Source organism: Stegodyphus dumicola, chromosome 4 (genome assembly GCF_044657685.1).
Source record: "Stegodyphus dumicola isolate Sdum_Otavi_A_Nest chromosome 4, ASM4465768v1".
Taxonomy (NCBI): Eukaryota; Metazoa; Arthropoda; class Arachnida; order Araneae; family Eresidae; genus Stegodyphus; species Stegodyphus dumicola.
Window position 1 is genome coordinate 252,274,247 of NC_140771.1, and position 18,592 is coordinate 252,292,838.

At 29.9% G+C, this 18,592-nt stretch overlaps 1 protein-coding gene across 2 annotated transcripts in view; it reads right to left on the reverse strand.

Annotated features, from left to right (window-relative positions):
* The window catches only part of Neos (nuclear receptor coactivator protein neosin), a 51,350-nt gene extending 33,045 nt beyond the window's left edge, over window positions 1-18,305 (reverse strand). The window contains exons 1-3 of one of the 2 annotated variants that reach the window (XM_035368804.1): window positions 18,148-18,305; window positions 9,386-9,526; window positions 993-1,077 (exon numbers count right to left, since the gene is read on the reverse strand). In XM_035368804.1, the coding sequence (XP_035224695.1) occupies window positions 993-1,077; window positions 9,386-9,512 (212 nt within the window). In that variant the 5' untranslated portion in view covers window positions 9,513-9,526; window positions 18,148-18,305. The remainder of the gene's footprint in view (window positions 1-992; window positions 1,078-9,385; window positions 9,527-18,147) is intronic. The other variant, XM_035368805.2, reaches the window with a different exon arrangement.
* Window positions 18,306-18,592: the final 287 nt, after the last annotated feature.

Below are 18,592 nucleotides of genomic sequence, written 5' to 3' on the forward strand. Positions count from 1 at the left end.
AAAATCTTCATTATAATTCTAAAAATAATCAAAAGTAAATGAATAACATTAAAATTTTAGCCATTTTCGAAAGAAGTTAATACACAAATTTTCTGCTTAGTACAGAGTAAGTAGTTCATTTCAATCATGCAGATTTGCTTATATCATTATTATAATTGATAGATAAGATTGGGAAACATTACTATTAGATTATCATTTGATCACATGCAGGTGTTATGATTTTATTAGAAAAATTGTCAAGATAAATTATGAATGTAAAGAATGTAGGTATCATTCCAATATTATTACAATAATTTGTATGTTCTAATGCAGCATGGAGCAAAAATCATTAAATTGCAACATATTCTGAAAAATAGAGATATTCTATATATATATATTCTGAAAAATAGAGGCAACAGAGATATTTGTTTGGATCATCTGAATTTATATGAAGGTTGCATTTATAATGATAATACATATGTCTACATTCACAATTCAGGTTAAAAATTTTCTAATAAAATCTTACACCCATAATTTAAAATTAATAAAAAAATTTCCTGTTAAAGAAGGGGGGTTTCTGTACAGTTAGCCCTGAAATCAGTGCTTTTTTGCCTAATTTTAGATTTCAAATATGGTTCAAGGCCTCTGCAAGCTGAAGTTTTTTCCTACCATTATAAAAACTATTAAAAATTAATATTTTTACCTGTATGTATGTCATTCTGCCAAAATTTGGAATTCATTTTTAAAGCTTGTATTTTGATTATGATTTTCATTTTTATTAGTTAGCTTTTTGATAATTCATAAATGACATTACTCAATTATCAAACGAACTTTTTTTTAAAAAAATTCTTTATTCATTTCATTTTCTATGACACATAAGATTTCTTTTGGATACTACTTTTCACATTTCCAGCAATTTGTTAAGACAAAGGCTTTCTCGAAATTAGTTGAACTTTGAAGCGATTAAATTATTAAAGGAATTTTCATATATAACATAAATGACATCCAAATACCTGGATCGATCGCTAAATGATTTTTCTTTCCCTGGTGATGGTCGTCTGCCTCTGCCAAATGGAGGCCGTCTTCCTCTGTTGGAATCTGCATAGAATAATAAAGCAGATGATTAAGATAAAACAATAAAATTTTGCTTAATAAAAAATCTGCACTTTGCATGAGGTTCAAAGAAACTATATAATTTCACAAAATGAATGAATTTTTATGATTTGAGAAAAACTGTGTAGGAAACTATCACACTAATGAGTATATGATGGAGATCTTATAGTTGAAGAATAAATAATTTTAAAATGTAGTAATGCTTAAGTTTTTTTTATAATTTTAATATTATTATTTGAAAAACATTAATAATAACAAACTCCAACTACTACATTGATCCTTTGTAGTTTCTACGGAAGTTCCTGAAAAACTATGAACTACAGAAAATATGGAAAAATCAATGGATTTTACAGAAAGAGGACAAAAGATATAGTATGCAAAATGGAATAAACTAATTCATCTGAGGACTGGTTGAATACTTCTGACATCATGTGTCATGCCATAAGAGTCGTTAAGTTATTTTGATGCTGGAGACATGAAAAATGAGCAATGCCCTTGCCGGGACTAGAACTTGGACCTCTCGAATATGCAGAGCGTGCTACCGTTATACCACGAAGGCATGCAGAAAGAAGGGAGATAACACTTTATATACTCCTCCTTTCAAAGGGCTACTGGGGATTACGGGACCGAATCACCAAATCCTGGTGCTGAAGAATCATCGTTCACCACCTTTTAGTTTGGGTGCCACTGCAGAGTCATTAAGTTATTTTGATGCTGGAGACTTGAAAAAAAATGAGCTATGCCCTTGCCGGGACTCAAAGCGGGACCCCCTCAAATACGCCGAATGTGCTACCGTTACACCACAAAGGCATGCAGAAAGGAAGGTGGAGATATCTTATAATGTGTTAATAGTATTGCTGATTTTGAAGATTTCAGTAAATCCTGACTGTTAAACTCTGTAACCGAATTCTCTACAATGAGGGACTTGTTTACAGTGCTTCTACTTTTAGGTTAGAGTGCAGCATGTGCATCTTGTAAACTGTGATTCAGCTGAATTATGCAGCCTCAAACTAGCTAAAATTATCAAATCAGAAATTTAAAGATTTATATTCTACAGAATTCCCATGCATTAAAGCATCTGAAATTTCTTTGATTCATGCATACTACAGAGTATGCAACAAAGACTTCTCAGTTGGATGGAAAGGATGACTGTATATGGTACATGCTTTCTCAAAAGCATAATAAATTTATGGCTGCAAAATCTAAAGAATAACAAATTTGTTTCGGACCATTCGAAACTGTTTTTCGATGCAACGTTTCCAGACTGTGCCACAGCAAAACATTTAGCAGCAGTCGAAGAGAGTACTGTTGTCAATACTGTAAATTCAGTGTCCAATATATCATCTGCTCTAAGTACTGATGGAAGTAAAGATAACAAACTATGCCCTCTGATTATGACATATTACAACAAAAGAAAGGGAGTGATTATTACTTCCCTGATTTCTATTTTAGAATGCCCGAATAATATTGTTGTAGATATTTCAAATTGTACACATGAATACTTTACGAGCAAGACGCAGTGACACCCACACTGCTAAAATGACCTGCAATAAGATCCAAGAACTTATTCTAGGAACTGCTGCTATTGTAAGTCTATTCTCCAGAACGCTAGATATTACTCTTAATAATTATCACTTTTATGATCAACAAAGCATCTCCGGATGAACTGCAAGTCAATACAAATAAAGCAAACATTTATTTACTTCTTTATAAAAGCTAACATGTTTTTGCAAAGACAGCATACAACAGTTATTCAAACAAAAAGAAAAGGCCACTGCCAATGACAGAAACACTACATCAGATTGTTTTGCACTTGTCTGTAAGTAAAATGAATAGTTCCTTTTAGCTGCTTCTAATTTACAACATTCCATTCTTTCAACGGCTTTTTACAGTAGTAATCTTTTTGCATGGTTGCGATAGCCAGCCTATTCTCTAGAGAATTCTAGCAAATACTACCATTTATGATTGATGCAGCATTTCTTTGATAAAAAGCAGGTCAACATAGATGATGCTACACCATCATTTACCTCTTTGCATCTAAGCTAAGCTGACATATTTCTCACAGCAGCCAATCTTGAAATACAGGGGGGAAAAAAAAAAAAAAAAAAAAGGAGTAGTAGTTTCTGTTCTGTGTGGCATCATTTAAAAAGAACTCACAATTAATTTTATAATGCATGATTCAACTTACTGAACTATTTATTACATTATTTTGACATAAAATATATTTATTTAATTACATATTCTAAAGTGTATGTTCTTTGTTTAATTTTTTGCAATTTTCTTACACTTTTATAATGGCATAATCAGAAAATACTCAATAGCAAAGATAAATACATACATAAATAACAGATTAATAATTAAGGTACATATTATTGTGTGGATAAATGTAGTAGCGCAATATATACAGAACAAAATTAAATGCAAATATTTACTGATAAAACATTTGACTGAATCATCATATAAAATTTTATAATGTCTACAGTAGATTAAGAGAATTCAGATCAAATAAAATTTAATGAAAAAAATTATGTTGAAGATCACTATAGGTGGAGAACAAAACTTAAATTGTGAAAATTTAATTCAATTTAATAATTAAAATTGCACAAATCTCATTTGAAAAAATTAATTTCATTTTATGGCTAAAAAAACAGTTTCATTAGTAAAGGCTACAAATTAAAATCTGCGTGATTTGGTCATTAATATATATGTTACCGTGAAAGACTGAAATTGCAGAATGTCGATTTTCACCGGAGAATGTCAACATTCACCAAATACGCTGGTGAAAGATCAAATATTGCATTAAATTCTTGTAAATTCGGACCCTCACCAGTATATGGCAACAATCACAGATACGCTCTGGTGTAGGTCGAAAATAGAGGAGTATATGTACATGCTTGTCATTCCAAAAGGAAGTGTTCCACAAATAAATGCAGTTGTAAAAGCAAGGGCCTCGTGCAATTCAAAGTAGTGTCATAATAGTTTAAGTTGTTGCAATAAATAAGATTTGAATCACATAATTTAGAAAGTTTTTTATGACTTATTTTATTTTCTCATTTAGAATGTACTGTATAATTAAGTAAGTTTTTAACTTCTATTATTTTTCTTTCTCCTTTTGAATATACTGTGTGTATTAAGTACTTATGTTCTTAAGTTCTTATTTTAAGTCTCAAGTGTGTTTTTCGTGACTGAATTACGGAGAAGAAAATATGATATTCTTATATGTTCAACATTCACCATTAGCACATGGTGAATGTCGACATTGACCGGTATAAGTCAGAAATAAGAGTATTTGAAAATATTTCAGACATACACCAAGCGACTATGTGAATGCTGACATTCACCGGTGAAAGTCGACATTCTTCAAATTTCGGTGTTTCACCGTAACATATATATGCATATAGGAGACAAATTGAAGAACAGGGAGCCTTCCATTAACTAGGAGAGTTGACAGCTATGCTATAAAGCATAGGTTCCCAACGGAGGCAGTACTGCCCCGTAGTGGGCACTGGCGGATTCAAAAGAAAACCGGAGGTGTTAAAAGACAGTCAAGAGAGTGGCTGTCAAATCTATCTATTTAGGAAACTAATGTAATAAAATATTTTGAAAATATCTACTGTTTTTATGAATAAACATTTTAGCAATTATCTAAAATTATTATCGCATAACTAAGAATTATGAAATTTAAATTGGCATTAAATAAACATAAATCAAATTTGGTTTAGTATTGTCCTACAAGTCTTTGCATGTTGGTCTGAAAAAAATTGTCAAGAACTATTATTTACTAAAAATTTGGAAACTGATACAAAGGGAGAATCAATATTTAACACTGCGAGCAATTCTTTTCAAGAGAAAGGAATTCCTATTTGTAATATGTTGTTGGCTGCTACTGATGGTGTTCCAGCAATGATGGAGTATCATAAGGGTTTTGTAGTCCATTTGAAATAAAATAAACAAAATGTACTCACTGTTCACTGTTATTCATCACCACCATTTGCTTGCAAAAAGCTTGAATGAATGCCAGCATAAGTCATTTTATTACATTACTACAGTAACAATAAGATTCAAAGCAATTCCTTGTATGACGGATTATTTGACCAACTTCAATGTGAAAACGATGACAATTACAATCACCTGCTGTTGCATATAGGAATTCGATGGCTCTTAAAAGATAATGTCTGAATCTTTTTTTTTTTTTCCAATCTATTATTCTACCCAACTTTCTTAAAAATAAAGATGAAAAACTTTGCAAAAACTTGATTAAACCCCAAAATGACATCACTTGTTTGACAGACCAGTCTGAAATATTTAATGAAGTCAATTTACAACTGCAACGAAATGAGCTGAATTTAATTATAACAGAAAGTGTCATAGTGTCATTCCGCTTTTGTGGAAAATATCTATTATTAAAAAAAATCCAGGTAAAAGTGAATACAACTACATTCCCACATAATCAGCAGTCTCTGCAAAACCGGAAGATTTAATTACTTTCTGCTAACATTTAGACATTCTTTATCCTGATTTTATGAAGTGATTTCAGGATAATTTAAACATGACTGTACACAGTTGGGTTTTAGATTCTTTCACGAATGCAGATACAGCATATTCATTAAATTTAAAAATGGATACCAAGATTTCTGGTTTTTAAAATCAATATCAGCTATCTACCTGGATTGTGGGCAAGAGTATGGAAATTTTTAATTGCTTTTTCTTCATTATATTTGGATTAGCATGGACTTAATACAGTAGCTAATTTACTGTCTAAGAAAAGGAACAGACTGAGTATTACTAAACATAGCAATTTGTGACTGATGTTAACGAAAGTAGAACCCCAAAATAACAAATTGTTAACTTATTTTTAAAAAGCAATTTCTAGTACTCTTCTGTTATATCGGGACCCGCATTAAAAAATTTATTTAGATATTCTCGTTTAGCTTCCTAGATGTTCCTAAATAGATAGATTTGACAGCCACTCTCTTGACTATCTTTTAACACCTCTGGTTTCTTTTTAGCCTCATTCACAAGAGCAGATTCAACCGGTAGTGAAAACCGGTTCTTCCAACGTGTCCCGTTCACATGGGACAAGCATTAACTGCCTCGCCGAATTGGAGGTAGAACTTGGTTGAATATTCCTTACCTCTCGGGAGCAGGTCAAATGGGGAGATTTCCCGTACTATACTGCGCGCTTCACTTAATTTTAGTTACTGCTCGCTGGACTGTCAGCGAAACAATCGCGCTGATAGATGTCTGGGGATGCGATAGCATATCCCAAAAAATTAGATAGAATTGTACAAGATATGAAAATTATATACAAATACAGACAAGGTTATCTGATGCTAGGTATTCCAGAAATATCGCTCAAATTAAATCTAAAGTTAAGACAAGTGCATATCGGCTTCAACGCGACAAGGAACTCGATACCTTTTGAATGATTTTTTTTAAAAAAATTTAAGCATTTTCATCTACTTTTTATGAATATTATTAAATTGTTTTGAGAGACAAAATAATTTTAAGCTGAAAAAAAGTTTTTGCTAGTAATTTTTTTAATTTAAATTTTTGAAGAAAAATTTTACAATTAAAATGTTTTTCTTCTCCTACAATTTTCAATGTCTCCCCCCAGGTTTTTTTTTTTGTTGTATTTATTAGAGTGTTTTTAATAACTTCAAGGAATGATTTTGCAGTTAATGAATTAGTTTCTGAGAAAAAATAAAAGTACACTTTTATCTAAAATCTTTAAAACAAATATGATCTCAGTCACATTTTGATTTCAAATAATTTTTCCTTTCAGTATTTTGTAAAACCCATTCTTGTTTCTATAAAGTATATAATTTTAAATAAGCAGTAAAATTAATAAAAAATTTAGTCCATACCTGTATATGTTTTAGGACTTTAAGTAAAAGGATTTATTGAAAAAAATGCAAAAAGTTTCTCAGTTTGCATTTTTAATTTAAAGAATACAAACTGTCTAAATAGACATTTAATCATTTCAAATCTTTAAAATTTTATTACTGAATTTCAATAGACACATATGTATATAAATCAAACCTAGTGCTATTTATTCAATTGGTAAATGTAAACATAAATTACAAACCTTTTTTTAAAACCTTATGCGGCCAGAAAAATTGCAAAAACTTATAAAACGCAAGCAGAATTTTTCTTTACCTGTTTTTGTTTTGTAAAACACGTTCAAAACAATTTTAATACATAATTAATTATAATATTGTTGCGTGCGTACGGGTTTGCAATAGATTGATAATAGTTCGTAAATGATTGTCATTGCACTCAAATCCGATGATAGCTTAATTAAATTTATTTTATCAACATAAACACTTCAAAGTTCTGGAATTTTCCACAGAAATACTCGTACAAGTGTTTAGAATATCACTAAGTATAATCAGTAGTTATGCTTCAATCTAATAAGAACGTTAAACACAACGGAATGCAAAGCGCATCTTAAGAGAAAGTTAACTCAGAAATATCTCCAATCTCACGCTGAACTAACAACTGGCAACAATAACAACTTACATAGCATAAATAATGTCATAAAAATAGTGTGGTATGATGAGATTATTACTTTGAAACCGATGTTTCGAATTGATGCCAAGAAGAACCAATATTTCCCATTCTGCTTCATTGCATATCTTTCAAAAAAATAAAAAAATCTTCCAATTAATTTCCTTTATCCTTTTTTTTTTAAATGCGAAAAGTTTGTTTTATAAGCTGTGAAAACGTCGAAGTTTGTAACCGATATATTTTTAGATATGAAATTTTAAAATTAATGGGCGTCAAAAAGTCTAAAAATATGAACGATTTTTAAAAATTCTCCCAAAATATTTTTTAAAAAAATTACGCTAAAAATTTCAGTTAATTTTTTTTCTCCACAGTGCGTTATGGTGCAAACTATAATATTCTGAGATTCTCAGTTTATTTGTTAGTATTTGCAAAAAGTCTTTTCGACTTTAAATTTGAAAAAAATCTAATCCTCTAAAAATCAAAAGCGTGATACCACATCCACAAGTAGTGTATGTACAAAGTTTGAGTTCTATATCTTATTGGGAAGCAGTTTAAAAATCCATGACCATCTTTTAACCATAGCGACAAGGACCAAGATAACAGCTTATAAAATATAATAATAATAATTAAAAAGCATATATTATTCAGGAACCATTACGAAAGTTCAGGTACTAGTTGCGAAAGTACAGATTACAAAATTAACAAAAATAAACAACGTTAAAAATGTGTAAACAGTATTAGAAATCTGCCAATTCGGAGACGTGATTGTTCACAGAGGGGCTTAGGAGTAAAGGGGAAGTCAGAGGGTGGTCTTCTGAACGGGTCCTAAAGACGAAACTCTTTCATGTCTCCTTTTTCTCCTCTTGCTAACGGCAGCTGTGTGAAGGAGCGTTGCATGTGAATGGGGCTTTTGAACCCGCTACTGCCCTCTTCCCCATGGAAGGTTCCAATGCCCACTGCAGGGCAGTACTGCCTCTGTTGGGAACCTATGCTCTGTAGCTGCCAACTCTCCTAGTTAATGGAAGGCTCCCTGTTCTTCGACTTGTCTCCTTGTAAATGACCAAATAACGCAATTTTAATGTAATTGTTTTTTTAGCCATAAAATGAAATTAATTTTTCAAATAAGATTTTCGCAATTTAAATTATTGAATTGAATGAAATTTGCACAATTTAAGTATATATTTAATTTATAAATATAAATTTAATACATACATTTATTTTAATTCATTTTTACTTTTGGTTTTAATAGACAGATAAAATAGACATATTTAATCTGCAACAATATTTAAATATTCGGCAAAATTAACTATTATGAAAGAGAAGACAACTCTCTCCTTCTTTCTTTCTTTTTTTTTTTTTTTTTTTTTTTGTAAATAGGGATAGCAAGTAACAGTGAGGGAAAAGACTATGACTAATGATTTTTAAAGACAAATGATGTTCAAATCTTCATCTAGGAATGATTTGAACTCATATATAAGAAAAGAAGCCCCTTTTTCTAGTTTCTAATTTATAGACATCCTCTTTCATATTCTTTAAACATCTCTACACTATGCTAACGACAGACAGAAAGACTTTTTCAGAACTGTTCCATTTTAGAAACTAAGTAAAACCTTTCATATAGGAGTAAACAAGATAATATTTCATACATATTCTAAATAAACCTTAACATTAAAGATTTCTTATAATAGTCTGAGATTTATCAATATATCTGAAAGTTTAATACAGTATATTTCAAGAAAAATAATTTAAAGAATTATATCAACAATGAAGGAAATATACTTACCAAATCTGGAAAGACGTTCTTCGGAATCCTCTCTCATGGATTTTTCATTATCCATACCTCCGAATCTTCTAGATTCATTTCCATCTAATTTGCTTCCCCCTTCATCATCCCTGCTACGGAAACTCATTGCAAACCCTAAAACTGGCATAATAGAAAGTAATTATTTCATGAACACTTATCTTTTGATAACCAATAATTTTAAAAATCTAAATATTCCTCTATTTACATTTTTACGCTACAATTAATTACAATATCAATATTCAATTAAGGCAATAAATTAAGAAATGAAAAATTAGTCAGTTATTTTGTTTCTAACAAAACAGGAGCTAATTTAAAATAATTATACCACAATAACTCATTTTAACTATTTGAGATACTATATTCCCCTTCCAAAAGCAAAAACACAGAGAATTTTACTAAATCTGTAGAGACATTATGTTATTTCGAAGCAGGAGATGAAAAATTAGCAATGCCTTCGCCGGGACTCGAACCATTGGCCTTTCAAATACGCACCGAGCGTGCTGACCACTATACTACAAGGCAGGTCAAGAAGGCATGAGAAATACCTTATAAATCACTAATCATATAAACTTCTTTTAAAAACAATGCCAAGGAGAAAAATAGCTTTCACAGCCAAATAAGACAGAGGGAAAAATCCTTATTTGATTACAATTTTCAAAGACAAAATTTTTCAATGCATTTTAACATACTGCACTCTATATTGAATGCCTGAATGCATACTCCTAAAATATGGCTTTTATATTAAAAAAACATTAATTAAGAACCAACGCTGTCAAATTACTGTTTACAAAACTGTTCAATTTGAAAAATGAATTTAACTAAATATGTAATTTTGACAACTTTTATTTAATTAAATTCGATATTTATTACATCCCTATATTCACACTACTCGCTTCCTGAATGCAAGAAAAGTCAGTGATTTTAATAATATGAATTTGGTAATACTTTCTGGAACAGTTTTATTCATTATTGTATCATCTTCCATAAACAGCCTCTGAACAATCTTTAGCAGATCAAGAAACAAAAAACTGACTATAATAATACATTTTTTGTAAAAGGCCCACACGACAATTTAAACTTCTTATACTTTCAGGGATCAATGCATGTCCTTCATCCTTCTGTGGCTGAATACATCAAGAAATAATAATGTAGCTATGATGAAGTGCAGCAACAGGCAAATCTTTATTTTAGGCTAACTGCACTTTTCTTTTTAATGTTCTAATGATATTTTAGCTATCTAAGATGTTATAATTAAGCCAATATATAAGTTATAAAGCAGTAGCTGAAATACTGTTGGATAATTTATGTCACTGTTTTAAAATTTTACTTGGAACTGTTTTAGAATATTCACTTTTACAAAGAATTAACTAAATTCCAATAATTTTGAAACATTAATGTCCAAATGTTGTATACTATCATTTCTAAATATCTGATAAATATAATTAATTTGTGAAAATAAAAACTTAAAATTATCAGGAATGTATTATCTGCTTCAGAAAAGAATTAAATGACGAAATGTTAGTGATGCATTTCATTGCATCATATAAATTCTAATGCTCTAGGACATCTAGGAAATCTGGTATACAATCAGTAATTATTTATGCCATAAACTATCGGTGAAAACATCACTCAAGGAAAAAAACCATTGAAGTTGCTTTCTTTATGCAATGATATTACTATGAAGAAAATTATAAATGCACACACAACTAGCCTAGGAGGCAAATTTTAATACATAATAAATAAAGTACGAGATCATATTCTACCATGTAATACGCAGTATATGATCACAGTATTTTTAAGTAATTTTATCCTATTTAATTCCTCTACTTCACATATGTGAAATACAAGTCAGGAATTTACAGAAATGTTAAAAATGTAGAAATATTGAAATAAACTTCTTGATGTGAAATAAGGATAAACTGATTATTGAGAAGTCTTTTATCAGGATTTGTAATTTTTCGAATGTACTAAGTTTGCCGCCTATGCTATGTATAGTCATTAGCTTTATATGAATCCATACAAGAAATTTATATTGCTTATTTCAGTTACTTTGGTATTTCAGTTACTTTGGTAACTGAAATAAGATGATATGATTGGTAAGAACTTCATAATGAAATGAATAAAAAAAAAGGGTACTTTTCCGTTTTGCCGGCGCAGGCGATAAAGTCGCCAGTAATGGTACAATTGATGCCAAAGAGAATATCCTCGCTGGTAACCTTTTACGCCTCATTTTCAAAATAAGTCGCAGCCATTTCTTATCAGATTGATTGTTTCTTTCAATACTGGTATAAAATTACATATAATTTTTACCAGATAGTTCAATTTTATGCCCTAAGGACTATCACGGGCGGTAATGAAGTCAATTACGATGCAATCATACCGCTCACCCGATGGCGAAAATATAGAAAAGTAAAAGTCAAGAGTTAAATTAATCAATTATAATTAGAATGCACTAATGAAGTAAAACACTGCGGTTTTACAAAATTTCTGAGTAAGCTATTTTTACGAATTGAAATAATTCTGGCATTTAAACATGTATTCCAAATTAAGATTTGATTTGAAATTAATGTAGATAATTACTGAGAGAATTAGATTTTTGTAGCGTAGTTTACATGAGATGAGATCACTTGGGGTCACGTGATATGAACCGGCGAATCAGGATGTTGTACGATGAAAGGATTGTAAATCATTAAATTAACGTCTTTTTACAAATGTATTGTCTTTATTTATAAGATTTTTTTTAAATTTTAAGCGACATTAAAATGCTTATACCTTCAAAATAAAAAATCCTTAGAACTAACATTTGTCAACATTTTTTATGTGTATACTATGTGTTTTCGCCAATAAAGTCTGCTTGGCGAGATTTGCGCCGGCAAAACGGAAAAGTACCAAAAAAAGTTATTGCATTGTAGTTGCAGTCTTATGTTTTGGAATATATTTTTGAGAAGATGAAATTTTTAAATGTATGATGGCAGAATATTTCAAATATTTCTTTTATATTTGCTCCCATATTTTAAGAGGATAATAATGTCCCAATGCTCAGCAATAAAATTTTTTTAAAAAAGGGGTTATGTGTTATAAATACAAGATATCAAACTACTTTACGTTTTCAAAGAAAAAAAAAACATTTCCAGAGTAAATTTATATATTACCGAGTAAATTTTATTTTACAGCGCAATTTATGCCAGAAATTGACAAGCATTATTTTCTCTGCCAGCTGATCTTGATTAAAATAGCTGAATAATGATTCCAAAAACATTTTATTATACTCATCAAAATTAAATTGTCTTAAAGTTTCCCATATAAAGAGACCGTCATTAAATCTGAAATACAATGAACAGTCAAAGAGGATCCTGGGATTTGGTTTTCTGGTCTGGGAATGCAGTTCAAAACCCACTCAATAAAATCCCGAAACCATTTACTTTTATTTCACTTTAAACGTGAAATTTAATGCTTGCTTTTTCTTTCTGGCAACAGCCATGTTATTCTACCATATTCCATGTCTCTGGGTTTTAAAAAATACACAAAATACTAATAAATAAATAAATAATCTTAAAGGTTTCAGATTTTAACAGTCAGCTAACATAGAAGTACATGTTTAAAATTCCAGATGTAGCATGTGTTGCCATACATTTTTCTGTTCCCCATCCTCAGTCTTTTCTCAGTTCATCATATCAATGTTCAGTTTTTTTTACTATGATGGCTTTTCAAAACGTTTTTTTTTTTTTTTTTAAAACATTTTATTATTAACGTTTTGTGTGTTTATTTATTAAAAATCACATTCTTTGTGCTTATACCATAATATTCAATTCAACAACAAAGTCACAAAGTGCAAAATCACCCACTGCTTGGTGCATTTTTCAAAATCGCCAACTTAGCGCGCTCTCACGTCCTGGATTTACAACCCCTCCAGAAGACACTACGCAAGGCGTGACATTTACAATGGCGAACAAGTAAAATAAATACAAAATAAAAGTTGAAGCAAAATTTTGAAAACTGGAAATCCTTTAAAAAGAGCATAATAATTTTAAAAAACAAACAAGGTTAAGAAAAAATAGTCTTCAAAAACTTAAAATCGTTACAAAACCCTGAAGAATTAAAATACATTCACCTATAAAAAAATTGGGGAAAGTGCAGAATCACCCACTGCTTGATGTGTTTTTAAGAATTTTACAAACTCAGTATCCATGTACACATCAACCTACTTAAAAAATCTGATGTGTACACCACATGACTTCCTTGTACGGAATATTAAATTATATGCATTTTTTCTTGCATTTTATTTAAACTTATTAGATTGAATTAAACCTACTTCGCTGATAGCGCATAAACCACAATAGAATAAATGCATTCTTTAAAATTCACTTTGTTTACCATAGTGACACTCTGGCGCTAGGTTTACTTAACAGTATTATATTTCATTCATATTATAACTCAGAATGCACAAAATGTATATCATTTAAAGAATTATCTAATCGTTGCCACATGTTCTATTCAAATACCATAATAAAGCTAGAACTATGTATAAAACAAATTAAGCAACTACAACAAAAAAGAAACAGTTTTTCACAGACGATTGAGTATTTCTTATTTAATTAATTCAGTTCTCACTTCACGAGAAAGCAAAAATACATAAAAACTCAAAATATCTATTAAAAATTATGAATTAATCTCAAACGCTTATTTCCTCGAAAAAATTCCAGAAAGAATTAAGCCTGATTTAATTGGCAATAATAAATGAAAGCGTTATCTTTGTTGTTGCGAAGCTAAGTTTCTCTAGATTAGCAACAAATCCACTAGTCTCCTGTTTCAAATGCAAACATCAATGGCCGCCATTAAAAACAGGCTTAGCAGCAATTAAGCAACTTTAAAATTGCTGATAATTCTAAAAATATTGCACACAGATTTACTAAAGGCATAAAATCCTTAACCGGATGATAAAAACAACATAATTCAATCATTTTTAAAGCAAAAAATGTACAATTTACAAACATATAAGAGTAAAGAAACAGATCACTGAGCCGGGTAATATAGGGATATATATATAAATATATTTATATACGTTTGGTGCGGCCGATTGCAACCAAAATACGAGGTGCACATCTACATGTTATAGCAGTCCTATATAGAAAATTTTAACGTTCTGAGGCTACTCGTTTTCGAGTTATGCGAGATACGTACGTACGCACGTACGTACATACGTTCGTACAGACGCCACGAAAAATTCTTTTCAGAATTAATTTTAAAGCAGTTTTATAATTTTTTTGAAGGAAAAGAGTATTTTACTCTGTCCTTACGTACAGATATCATGCAAAAACATTGTTAAATTGCATTTGAAAGCGGTCAAAATGGATATTTTCGTTGAAATATGCTGCCTGAAATTTTTCGCAATTACAATACTTTCTTTTTACTTCATACAAGGAAGTAAAAAAAATCCCAGAATTGCACAAAAATGGCATTGCGCTCTCGCTTGACTTTATCCATGTACACATCGACCTATTTTCACTTAAAAAGTCAAAGAAAATTGAAAAAATCCAATTCTTCTTCCTCTTGTAAAAAGTGCCAAACAAATAAGTGGGAAATTTTTAAAACTGGAAATCCTTTAAAAGAAAACCTAGTAACTTTAAAACTAAAATCGTTTCAAAAACATAATAAGTTTAAAGAACATAAAATCCTTACAAAACCCTGAAAAATTAATACTTTCAAAAAATTTTAAAATATGAAAATCCAGTCCTTACAAAAACATTATTTTAAAAACTAAAAATCGTTTCAAAAACATAGTAAGTTTCAAACACTTAAAATCGTTACAAAACATTGAATATTTAAAATACTTTCATTTACCTGAAAAGGGGTAATCTGCACCGCTAAGCCAATGAACGAAAAGTAACGAATTCTCAAAATGTTCTCGAATTATTCTTTAAAATAACTGCACCTCTACCATCTATTATTTTCTACACCAATTAGAAATTCAAAATTTTAAAATACATACTGAGCACGAGCAAAAATGCTCCAAATTTCGTGCTCAAAAGAAATTCTCAATTTAAAATACATACTACGCATGCGTGAAAATGCTCCGAAATTTGCCTTTCAGAACAGCAAAATCAACTTAGATACCACATTTGGTATACTTATCAACCTTGTAAAAAGCGCTAAACACACCGCACCAAATATGTGGTTCATTCTACACTTTAACCTTATTTAAAAACAGCATATCTTTAAAATTTATGATAGGCATCTCGTGCACTGGACATTACTTCCCCCCCCCAATACAATGTTGCCACCGCTCAATTTGAAATCATTAAGTTCGTAAATTAAAAATTCATCAAAGTTTTACAAAATCTGAAATAGATCATAAATCCAATTCAAAATTCAGGCTTCCAGATGCCCATGTTCAGGTGAAGGATTACATTATTCAAAATTTGAGGGTTGTAGGTGTCATTTTTTCACAATGTCAGAAAAATAGAATACATTCATGAAGATTCAAGGAAATTTCTCATTTTTACATATCACACTTTTTTGTTTTGTGTATTTCTTAACCAATGCCTATATAGATTATGAAACGGTAATTGAAAAGTTAGGTTTTGGGAAAACTTCTCTTTGAAAAGATCAGTCTACTGCCTGCTCAACAATTATTCACTTTACGTAAATTAATTTTTCTTTTCTTTTTTTTTTTTTTTGTTAATTTAAATGTGTTTAGATAAAATTTTAGGACTGTGGTTTGTTTTTCTTGTATTTACATACTTGCAGTTTATTTACTAATGTTTTTTTTAATTTAATGATATTGCAAATTAGTTTGCAGCCATTGATTAATCAATTTATCGATTAATTTTCAATCAATTTATTTTGTTTGGAATTGAATTTGCATAATTTAAAATTTGGCTAGACTGGAGATTATGATCTAGTCAACAAGTGAACCAAAGTCGTGCCAAATCTGGCTTAAATATGAATCAATGTTTTCTGATCATTTATTGCTCAGTTACTGCTTATTACAATTTCTTAAATTTCGTGATGAAACGCTTTACTCCATTTTGCTACTGTCTTAAAAATGGTATATGATATTATGAAAACTTTTAATGTTGTTTATCCTATAAAATACATAGTTATTAGCTTTCAAATACTTTGGGTAAAGCGCAGAATCGCACACTTATTTGGTTGGCACTTTTTACAAGAGTAAGAAGAACTGGATGTTTGTCAATTTTCTTTGTCGTTTTAAATGAAAATAGGTCGATGTGTACATGGATAAAGTCAAAGGAGTGCGCAATGCCATTTGTGTGCAACTTTGAGATTTTTTTTAAAGTGAAAATAGGTTGATGTGTACATGGATACCGAGTATATGCTATTCTTAAAAATGCACCAAGCCGTGAGTGATTCTGCACTTTCCCCTTTACATGATCTATTTTTGCATGTTTACAGAATTAATTCAAATTTGCAACCATCTAATATGGTGATACGATGAGTTAGCAACTTTCTAAAATGCACGAAAACAACCGATTTAGCAATTTTTTGAAAACTCGGCAAACTGGACCGTAATATCCAGTTCTACCTAAAATTTTAATATACCTTATATGAATGAGATATTGTATTTATTAAATTCATATATATATAATAAATCAAAATCTCACAAACAAGAATGAAAAAGAAAATGCCGTATTAAATATTTGAAGGTTAATCCTATTTTCTCTGTGTAACAAAACAAACTGGTAAAATGCAAATTAAATTACAAAATTGTAATAAAAAAATTTCACTTAAAAGAGAAAAAAATATAAAAATTAGGAAATCTGTATATATCAAAAAAAAAAAAAAAAATTAATTTCCTTTGTTTAATACTTAAACAGAGCTTGTCAAAATAAGTGTTTTGAAGCCTTGAGCAAAATAACGCTAAAATTTTTTTTAAAAAATTTTTAAACTGTACTGCGCTATAGCTGCAGGATTGAAGTAAAATAGACTTAAAGCATCCAGTTATATATTACATAATTTAATAATTAAGTTAATGAAATTTTACATCAAAATATAAGTTATTCCTTTTAAATCTCATATCTATGTAGTTTCTTTTAGACAGACTTAATACAGGTAATCATAAATTAAGTATGCCCATCATTGACACATGAAAGAAATTATAATTTTTTTAAAGTCTCACATTTTATTTGGAAATTTCATATGAAATCCTATGGTAAATAAGAATTTGGAAGCACTTCCGCAAAGGTAATAAAAAGTACGCCTATATCGGAATTCTTTACAATTACTAATTGCATACCTTGAAATTATCTACAAGTGGTAGGCTCACATTAAAATCTAAAATATAATTATTTTCCGTTACATCTGTTTTCGAAGCTATTGAAGTTTTGGAAATATTAATACAAATTGCAGGACTATGATAACTGATTCCAAAGCATTTTAAAAAAGTATACATAACTGCCATACTAACTGATAAAAGTTAGTATGTATCAAAAGAGATCAAATCAAATCATTTCACAATCGTTTCCTAAACAATCTATTATTCTACTTCGAAAGTTCAGAAAAAATATTGCAGCAACATTAGGTGGCTTTAAAAATTAATTGATACAGTAAAAGACGCGTTTTACAAGCGAAACTATTAGTAAGCCTAAAACATTTCTAACCGCCATTTCAATATCAAATAAAATATAACTATCAATAAAGCGAGAATTCTTATAAAAATACACAGTTATAATATGGAGACAGTTTGATTCTTATTATTTAATCGAAAAATTATTCATTACTACCTGTATATATCAAATCCGGCTTTTCAAAACACTTATTTAATTCGCATCACCGCGTAAAAGCACCACAAAACACCATAGAACAGTGTTGTTGAAAGTTACTTCACTTCATTTTTGACAAATACCAAAATGTCAATTTGCGAAATGAATGAAACTTAAAATGGGCTTTATTTATAAATTTAGCAAAAATCGAGTGTTTAAATGTTCTATCGAAAAGGAAGTTATAAGCATTTGTATAAGTAAGAATGAGCTCAATCTCTTACGCAATGCAAGTTCACAGAATTCACCTGTGAAACTTCTCGCATGCAATTTTCTTTTCGCCAGAGTGGCAACAGTAAGCCTCCGACAAGAAAAAGAACAATGACTGATTTTCTATGTGTATTACTCTATATCCAAAAAATGTTAATAAATATCAGTCTTCTTGGAGTCAGAACGGTGTTTAACAATT